Source organism: Panicum hallii, chromosome 1, assembly GCF_002211085.1.
Source record: "Panicum hallii strain FIL2 chromosome 1, PHallii_v3.1, whole genome shotgun sequence".
Lineage (NCBI taxonomy): Eukaryota > Viridiplantae > Streptophyta > Magnoliopsida > Poales > Poaceae > Panicum > Panicum hallii.
The window spans coordinates 14,163,441-14,173,556 of record NC_038042.1 but is presented as its reverse complement, the minus strand read 5'-3'; the positions used below and the strand labels follow the sequence as shown (position 1 = coordinate 14,173,556).

The window sequence follows — 10,116 nt, the reverse complement described above, 5'->3', positions numbered from 1 at the left end:
TATTCCCCAACCAGGGAGCTACCCTCTCCTTGTCGACCCCATCATCGGCAACAAGTGCCTGTCCAAGGTGCTAATGGATGGGGGTAGCAGCCTCAACATCATGTATGTTGAGACCCCCGACGCCATGGGCATCCCGCGGTCTAAGCTCCGCACCTCTATCTTCTCCTTCCTTGGGATCATCTCAGGCATGAGAGCGTACCCCATGGGGAATATAGAGTGGCCTGTCACGTTCGGCGACCACAGCAACTTCCACACCGAGACCCTGATCTTTGAAATAGTCAATTTTGAGGGATCGTGCCACGCCATCCTCGGGCATCTAGGATACGCCAAATTCATGGCAGTCCCCAATTACACCTACCTCAAGCTGAAGATGCCGGGGCTGAACAATGTCATCACGGTCAGCAGCTCCTTCGAGTAGGCCTACAACTACGGCCACGAGCACTTTGAGGTCGCCACCGCCCTCGCCAACTCCGTTGAGCTCCAGCAGCTTCGACGGATAGTGACGGAAAGCACCCCTGACTCCAACGAGCTGACTTCATCCAGCGCCTTCCGCCCGATAGAGGATGCCAAAGCAGTCAGGATTGGGGCCCAGCTCCTGACCAAATAGGAAAGCGTGCTCGCCAACTTCCTACGCACCAATCGTGATGCCTTCGCATGGAAGCCCTCTGACAAGCCTGGCATTCCGAGGGAGGTCGCCGAGCATGAGCTTCGCATTAAGCCAGGTTCCAAACCCATGCACCAACACCTGCGCTGCTTTGATGATGATAGGCGCAGGGCCATAGGCTAGGAGATCGCCAAGCTCCTAGCAGCCGGTTTTGTCAAGGAAGTGTACCACTCCGACTAGCTTGCCAATCTCGTCCTTGTAGAAAAGAAGAATGGGAAATGGGGAATATGTGTTGACTATACTAGCCTAAACAAGGCATGTCCAAAGGATCGTTTTCCTTTACCATGCATAGACCAAATAGTTGACTCCACGTCAGGATGCGAAATCCTCTCTTTTCTGGATGCCTACTCGGGCTATCACCAGATCGTGATGAAAGAATCCGACCAGCTTGCGACTTCTTTCATCATCGTGTTCGGCACATATTGCTACCTCACCATGTCATTCAGCCTGAAAAATGCTGGTGCCACCTACCAGCGTTGCATGCAGAGGTGCTTTGCTGATCAGATCGACCCGCCACGACAGCCCGACCAGCTCGGGCCACCGAAACCCATGGTCACCGTCTACGTGGATGACATAGTGGTGAAAGCACCTCGTGCAGGAGATCTGATCGCCATGCTGGATGCCACGTTTGCTAACCTCCGAAGGTTTAGCATCAAATGTAATCCCGAAAAATGCACTTTCGGGGTTCCGAAGGTGAAACTACTCGGGTACATAGTATCTGAGCGCGGCATCGAAGCCAATCCCGAAAAGATCACAGCCATCACCCGGATGGCCCCATCCGCAAGTGAAAGGCGTGCAGCGACTCACCGGTTGCTTGGCCACCCTGAGTCGGTTCATCTCCCGACTAGGCGAGCAGGGAATGCCCCTGTACAAACTCTTCAAAAAGTCAAATGCATTCGTTTGGACGGATGAGGCCCAGCAGGCTTTGGACAACCTGAAGGCATTGCTAACCTTGCTCCAATCCTCGTTGCTCTTGAGCAACGGGAGCCCCTTCTGCTCTACCTTGCGGCGACCACCCACGTGGTCAGCGCCGCCGTTGTGGTCAGGAGGGAGGAGCCAGGCCAAGTTCTAAAGGTCCAATGACCGGTGTACTTCATCAGCGAAGTACTCACAGAGACCATAGCTCACTACACGCAGGTGCAGAAGCTCTTATACGCCATGCTCATGGCAACTAAGAAGCTTCAGCACTATTTCACCAATCACGAGTTCACCACTGTCACCTCGTTTCCACTCAGAGAGGTCGTCCAAAGCCATGATGCTACGAGACGCATCTCCAAATGGGCACTCGAGCTCGTGGGCTATGACATCAAGTACGCCCCCCCGCACTGCTATCAAATCGTAGGCCCTGGCTGACTTCGTCGCCGAGTGGACCGATGTCCAAACCCCAACTCTGGACGTCACCCACGAGTACTGGACCCTATACTTCGATGGGTCGATCATGGGATCCGCATGGGGGCCGGCGTAGAGCTAATCTCACCCGAGGGAAACAGGCTCCAACACGCCATCCGCCTCCACTTCCCAGCTTCGAACAATGTCACCGAATACGGGGGCCCCATCAATTGCCTCCGCATTGCTATCGAGCTTGAGGCCACTCGGCTCTATGTATACGGCGACTCTAAGCTGGAAGTGAACCAAGTCATGATGGAGTCCAACTACGAGAGCCCCCTCATGAACACACAGAGGTGCGTAAACTGGAGGACAAGTTTCGAGGAATCGAGTTGCATCACGTCCCGTGGAAGGACAACAATGATGTTGATGTACTCGCTAAGATGGCAGCCCAGCGGGATCCCATCCCTAAGGTAACCGCCCCCGACTGCTGTGCGAGAGAGGTCGGCGCAGTAGTAACCACCCCCGACTGCTTTGCGATGGAGACCGGCGCAGCGGTAACCGCCCCCGACTGCTTTGCAACGGAGACTGGCACAGCGGTACCCACCCCCAACTGCTTTGCGATGGAGACCCACGCAGCTGTAACCGCCCCTGACTGCTTTGCAGCGGAGGCCAGCGCAGCGGCAACCGGCCCCAACAGCTTTGCGATGGAGACCATCGTAGCGATAACCTCCCGTGACTGCTTTGCGGCGGAGGCCAGCGCAGCGGCAACCGGCCCCGAATGCTTTGCAACAGAGGCGGGCGCAGCGGTAACTGCCCCCGACTGCTTTGCGGTGGAGGCCCGTGCGTCGGTAACCACCCCCGACTGCTTTGCAACGGAGGCCAGCGTAGCGGTAATAGCCCCCGACTACTTTGCCACGGAGGCCAGTGCAATGGTAACAACCCCGACTGCTTTGCTATGGAGGCCAGCGCAATAGCAACCGGCCCTGAGTGCTTTATGATGGAGGCCGGGACTTCTACGGCTGAGCAACAGTAACCAACCATGACTGGAGGGTGCCTCTTTTGGACTACCTCCTCGACGAGGTTCTCCCACCCGACAGAACCGAAGCATGAAAGATCGCCTAGTGCGCCAAGACATTCATCACCATCGAAGCCCATCGCTAGTGGCGATGCTCATGAAATGCATCCCGACCAAACAAGGCAAGGAACTCCTCTTGAAGATCCACGTTGGCATTTGTGGGCACCATGCAGCCCCAAAGTTGCTGGTCGGTAAGGCCTTCCGCCAGGGTTTTTATTAGTCAACTACTCTACGCCACGCGAAAGAAGTCGTCCGCACGTGCAAAGGATGCCAATTTTACGCCCGACAGACCCACCTGCCAGCACAGGCGCTTCAGACCATCCTCCTCACGTGGCCGTTCGTGGTCTGGGGTCTCGATATGGTCGGGCCTCTCAAGAAGGCTCCTGGCGGCTTCACCTGCCTACTTGTCGCGGTGGACAAGTTCACCAAATGGATTGAAGCAAAACCAATCATCAAGCCTAGCTCCCAAGAGGCCATCAAGTTTTTTCATGATGTCATCTACCAGTTTGGAGTGCCCAACATCATCATCACCGACAACGGCACCAACTTCACGGGCAAAGAGTTCTTGGATTTGCTGACGGGTACGGGATCAAAATCAACTGGGCATCGATCAGATACCCTTCCACAAATGGGCAGGTAGAGAGAGCAAATGGCATGGTCCTCCAAGGACTCAAGCCTCGCATCTTCGACCAGCTCAATAAGTTTGCCGGCCATTGGGTCCAGGAACTCCCAGCCATCCTCTGCAGCCTGAGAACAACTCCCAATAGGTCCACAGGATTCACCCCGTTCTTCTTAACTTATGGGACGGAAGCCGTGCTACCCTCCAACTTGGACCATGGCGCCCCAAGGGTCAAGGCCTTTGACCCCAACCCGAGCCGCGGAGGCTCACCAGGACGCGGTCGACTTGTTGGACGAGGCCCGGGAGATGGCCCTGGTCCACTCGGCAAGCTACCAGCAGACCCTTCGCGGATACCACAAGAGGAAGATCCAGGGAAGAACCCTCGAAGTCGGCGACTTGGTGTTGAGGAGAGCGCAGTCGACCAAGGACAAGCACAAGCTCACTCCACCCTAGGAAAGACCGTACACGATCGTGGAGGTGGTCCGGCCAAGAACCTATCGACTGAAGGACAGCAATGGCAACATCCTCACCAACACTTGGAGCATTGAGCAGTTACATCGCTCCTTCCCTTAAATTCAGTCCTTTCGTATGCTTTTGTCCACACGCCAACTCCTACAGTGCCCCAGCTCGAGCACTCTCGGCCCCGGGTCACTCAGGGGCCCTATGGGGATATATCACCATGCACAACATTATTCCTCTTTTTAAAGCTCGCACACAAAAAGGCAACCTCTTTTCGCTCGAATGGAAGGGACTTGTTTTCAAATCGCAACCTAAGAGTTTTTTGTTGGGCCACCCGACCTACCGAACCCTTGTCACAACCTACGATAAACTAGCAGCTGATGCCACTCGGGCCAGCCCCCAGCCACACACTACAACCTATGGTTAACGAGCAGGTTCAAAAGGAAAAGTGCGAAGGTAGAAATCACTCTAGAAAACAAAGGCATACAGGCAAGACCAGCTTCCCAAAAACCATAAAACGAAAACGACTACAAGCACGTAGATCGTTCACTCGGGGGCCCTTCAAGACCCCTGCACAAACTGCTCTAGAAATGAAAGCTAACTACTCGATAAATGCTTTCCATTCCGGCACCCTGTCCGCGTTCGCCGACAATATGGGCGGGAGGCGCCGCGGTGCAGGATCAACTGGAGGAGCCTCTTGGTCGGAGGACAACACGGTCGTGGCAGCGCTCGACTCGACGCCGCCACCCCCCAGGTTTGCCTCCCTCTCCGTGCGTCGAGTTGTCTTCACCCATTCCGTGGTGGTCACCTCCGCAATCGCCGTTGCGACCGGCATCAAGCTCTCTCCGAGTTTGCGGAGCTGCTCAGTGACCCACCATGACCGCGACACGAGCATGAAAAAATGGGGCAACGGTCCAACCTCTCGGGTAAGCCTCAACGCGCCACACCCCTAGTCAATAATTGCATCTAATCATTCAATTTTCAAAATATCTTAAGATCCGATAGGGTGCACGCCGATGGATCCTGACTCGGGAATCCAGTCGATCGAGGTTCAAAGGCCAGTCCACAGAGGACTCGAGGCCGCCTCACGTCAAATGGAGCCAGGGGAGAAAATGCAGATGAGCCCAGCGGCCCTCGCCTGACCTGCTCAAGCAACGACTCAGGTCATCTCAACCTTCTCATCTGATCCAGACCTCGAGCCATGCCCATAGAATCTCCATCATGGAGAGGCCATCAGGCCACCTAAGTCGGTCAGACGACTCGGGCATCTACAGGGAGGAGGGTCACGGAGCAGTGGAATGCCACATGCGAGCTATGCCAACCTCGTCATGAACGACGAACCCGGATTCCACTCGGATCACCATGACTTTGCCTGGGCCCACCCGTTAGGAGCTCACCGAGCACGTCACTCAGGCCATGAAGGCAAGTGACGCCAACTCAACCCCTCCGGTCGTGGAGACCGCGGACGGGGTCACCCCTATGCGCGCATACATTCAATGCCCTCGAACCGGCCGCCTTCCTTTATGACAAAGGCCGTAGCAAGTCGGGGCACCATATTTCCACTCGGAAAAGACGACAAAATTCCAGCCCCTGACCGGACTCCTGGTCAGGCGCGGCAGATACAAAACACTCCAGAATAAATGCATTTTATTCCCATCAACTAAAGTGTTACAAAGTACAATCGGCCTGCGGCCGTTACAAAGTATAAAAACCCGTTACCGCCATAAGGACGGTAACGATGGAGCCTTGGGAGGGCTGCTACAAGTGCGGGAAGCTTGACAGGGACTCCCACCTCACAAGCCATCTTCTTGAATCCCCTCCCTAAAGGATAACACGGCAGGGGGTAACGGCGTGTAGTCCATCTGCCTCCGCCGCCGGCCAAACACTCTCACCGTCTGAAACGACAGTGAGGAGCTCTTTCCTAGCCTCAGCCGCCTAAGAAGGATGAGCCTTCCGATGAGGCAAGCTGGGGCTGTGGTGCACGGGGAAACCAAACCCACTTGGGGTCCAAGCACAAGGATCGAGCCCGAGTCACCTGCCCGACGAAAATGGCGCCCTGCCTGCGCACCCACTTGGCCCGATCACCCGAGCAGAACGCTTGGAGGATCGAGCTTGGAAGCAGCCCGAATGGACAACCTCACCCTCGCGCTATCCCTTGCCGCTCGTAAGCATTCTTCTAGCACCAGATGCTGAAGGAACCGCCGGCTCCGTTAGGCGGACGCACACAAACTGAAAGCAACTTCATTATTCGAGGCAAGGCTCACTCACGACTCAAGGTGAGTTCAAGACAAGGCACCAGAGGCCTCCATTTATAGCCACTCAGGTCCCCTCCTATCCGGCGAGCCATTTTTGTCATGTTGCGCACGGCTCGACCTCAAAAGAAGGAAAACCTTCAGAAGAGAAAAGGAGGGAGCACCATCACATTGGGTCAACATGACGGGTCACGCAGCCCTCGATATTCCATGCTGAGGACACGTAGCTGGTGCTGCTACAGCGCAATTATCACGCAAACTAACCAGGAGAACCCTAGTTGACTTGCAATCAAAGGGGGGATCCCTTGAACATTGCACCTCTCTACGGAGGAGATAGAGTGATGCATCGCTTCGCCCCAGGCGAGGGTGTGGCGCAGCAAGAAATAGCACCTTCACGATTAAACAAATCAAGAAGCTGGTCGGGGGCCTCTGACGGGTACAGGGACCTGGGGTCCCCAGCGGGCCCACTTCCCATCGATTTCTTCAAGGCCTCGCCTGGGATGGGCGCCTGTCCATATGAAGCAACAAATTCATTTGGGCCATCTCAGCCCACAACCCCGACTAGCTGCTTTGTCGAGGTGGCAAAGGCCTCTATCCCCGACTGGCTACTCAGTCAGGGCGACCAGGGCTCGTGTCCCCGACTAGCTGCTCCGTCGGGGTGACCAAGGCCCGTCTCTCCGACTGTAAAGCAGCCTGATGGGTCCAGGGATCCGGGGGTCCCAACAGGCCCACTTCTCGCTTGGCAGCCCAAGGGTGCACATAGAACGAGTACCAGTCTACATCTACGACTGCTTCGACTACATCTATGACTACTTCAACTATATCTACAACTACTTCCTAGTGATTACATCGACTACACCTTAATCGGGTACATAAAAAAGGCTCAACTAGCAAAGTCGTGTAATGGCGCATCCGGTGCCTTTGGCACGGGATCCGCCTCTGGCAACAACTTTATCTAGGCTGCCTCGACCCACAACCCCAACTACTCGGTTGGGGTGATCAAGGCCCGTTCCCCGACTGCAAAGCAGTCAAGGGCTGGATCCATACCTAGGCTCCGACTGGGGGTTTCCATTGAGTTCCGCCCAACACGTGCCCACCTACTCGACTGGTAGGGCAGTCGGAAGGCAGGACTCAGCTACTAGCAAGCCCTAGGAGTAGGTGCAGAAGATAAGGATGGGCCTTGGGGTCAACCTATCATACATGGCCACCCACCCCCTCCACGGGGTTACAGTCCTCTCTGCTGTGGCAACAGGATGCCACTATTCTACCTACCTGTCGTCGCAAAGGGATGGGCAGAGCGTCATCGTGATATGGCCGGAATGCCCCCATCATGATGAAGGGACCGGGAGAGGCGCCAGAGACGGGGCGTGACAGCTGTACCATACCTATCGATGCCCCATGACCTCCGATTGATGGAGCATAACGCACAAGGACAAGACGAGATGGCCGTTTCACGACATAGGACTTGAGCGATGGTCGTCTCACGGCCCCGACTGATAGGAGATGGCGGCCCCGATTGGTGAAGTGAGGAACTCTCTCTCTCTCTACCTTATTTCTTCTACTTTAGTACCCCTGTAAAGGAGATCTCCCTTGGGCTATAAAAGGGAGGATCACCCGCCTATGATGGGGGATAAAAAAAAATCCAATCTCCGAGTCTCACGACTTCCACTCAAAAGCTTGTAACTCCCCAACTCTCACGAGCACCTGGGCTCAAGCAATACATTCGACTCACCTCCGATTGGACGTAGAGCATTCTACCTGAACCAGTATAAATCTTGAGTCATTGCGTGCTAGGCCATATCCAATTACAACGCGCGATACACATCTTCGAGTAGTTTTAGCTGCCGTCTATTTTCAGAACCGACAAATAGTAATGTTGTATACAAGCTTTCTAAGCATCAACTAAAATCAAGATGATCGCATTACCAGAGTGTATTATGTCTAGCGATAAATCCTATGTTAAGTATTATCAGCGAGGTAATGATAATGAAGGGGTGGTTATGCAACTAGGTTTATAACTAGATCAAGCAGTAAAATAATTCAAGCATATAAGTATAACTGGATGCCATTTAGGTTTGTACGAGTTGTGTTTGATAACTAAGATAAATATGATCAAGAAGGGAATAGGTTGGACTTGCCGTCTTCCAAGCCTTCGGCAGCTCCTGCTCACGGTATGGGGCTTCTAGCTCAGCTCGTAGTATTGTCCTTTGTACTCCGGCTCGCAGTAGTGATCTTCAAACTCGTTCGCCTCCTCGATCACTTCGTTGGCTACGACGAAGATGACGCAACGACAAACAACACTACACCAAAGCAGCTCAATTTCGTCGGCCACGTGTAATTTCGTCGGCCCAACACAAGCCGACGAAAATAACTAGCTTATTTCGTCGGCCAACACAAACCGATGAAATTTGAACTTATTTTCATCGGCCTAGCGCAGGCCGACGAAAAACTGTCCATATTTTCATCGGCCAGGCCCGGACCGACGAAAGAAAGAGCATATTTTCATCGGCCAGGCCCGGACCGACGAAAGAAAGAGCATACCTAATTTCGTCGGCTCACTCCGACCGACGAAAATATAAGTACCCTAATTATTAGGATTTGGATGTCTTGTTCTAGGCCCGCGCAGCACTCCTTCCGGCACCCGAGCCTCCTGCCCCCACGCCCCGCCGCCACCGCCCCCAGCCCAGTGCCCCCCCCCCCCCCGCCACCGCCGCAGCCCCCGCCGCCCCGCGCGCCCCTGCCACCGCCACCCCCACCCCCCCGCCCCGCGCGGCCCCCTCCGTCGGCCCCGCGCCGCCGCCCCGGGGGCCCCGCCACCGCCGCGGCCCCCGCTGCCACCCGTCATCGCCCCGGGGGTTCCCCACCGCCGCCCCGCGGCCGCGCCTCTGCCCCCGCCGCCGCTCCACCTCGCGACATCGCACGCGCGCCTCCTCCCGCGATGGCGACTCCCGCGGTGATGCCCTAGGGTTAGGGTTCCGGCAAGTTCCGCGCTCCAGGGATCGTGTGGGAGATCTGTCCATGTCGTCCGACCCCTTGCCCGACCTCCCCGCACTGGTGGCCATGCCGGGCGCGGCGGAGGTGGATCCTTAGTCCCAGCTGGCCGCGCCGCCCGCCGAGCCGCCGGAGGTTAAATCCTAGTGTCTTACAGAGTGTGTATGATCACGAAAGGCAGTAATTTTGATCTAGGGAAATCCTCCAATCTAATGCTTGCATCCTTCACAAAATCTCCCTAAATAAATCGGTTAATAATCCATGGCTTCATGCACCAAATTTGTTATTAATTTGCAGTGCACATTGTCAACTTTTCCACAACCTTTTTTTTACTATATATAGTCATCGCACCTGCAGAGCTTAGAATTGCAGCACCACAAACCATCGCCCTGCTCAAGAAACTTCGTCGAAGTTGAAAGCGATGGTGGGAACAAACAAGGCCTTGATGTGCTTTTGGCTCTTGTTGCTGCTCGCCGTGTCATCAGGTACGCATGCATGCATCATCTCTCTAATCTCTGAAAACTGATGGCTTTCCAATGAATCTTTTGGTGGCCATCACAAGTAATTTGTCAGTGACATGCTTAGAATCACTTCGTGTAAGTTTCACTGGTGTAGAAGAGGTCGGTGCGCTGGACGACTGCTACCCGGCGGTTACCATTGGCTGCACAAAGGATAGCCACTGCCGCAAGCCATGCTGCAACGACGATGATACCTACACCGACTGGAT

The 10,116-nt window shown here is 55.0% G+C and overlaps 1 protein-coding gene across 1 annotated transcript; it reads left to right on the top strand.

The window, feature by feature from the left end:
- Window positions 1-1,033: 1,033 nt before the first annotated feature.
- LOC112896095 lies at window positions 1,034-3,708 on the top strand. The gene is made up of 2 exons (XM_025964074.1): window positions 1,034-1,322; window positions 3,371-3,708. Exons 1-2 carry the CDS (start codon window positions 1,034-1,036, stop codon window positions 3,706-3,708), a joined length of 627 nt encoding a protein of 208 aa, XP_025819859.1.
- The last annotated feature ends 6,408 nt before the right edge of the window (window positions 3,709-10,116 follow it).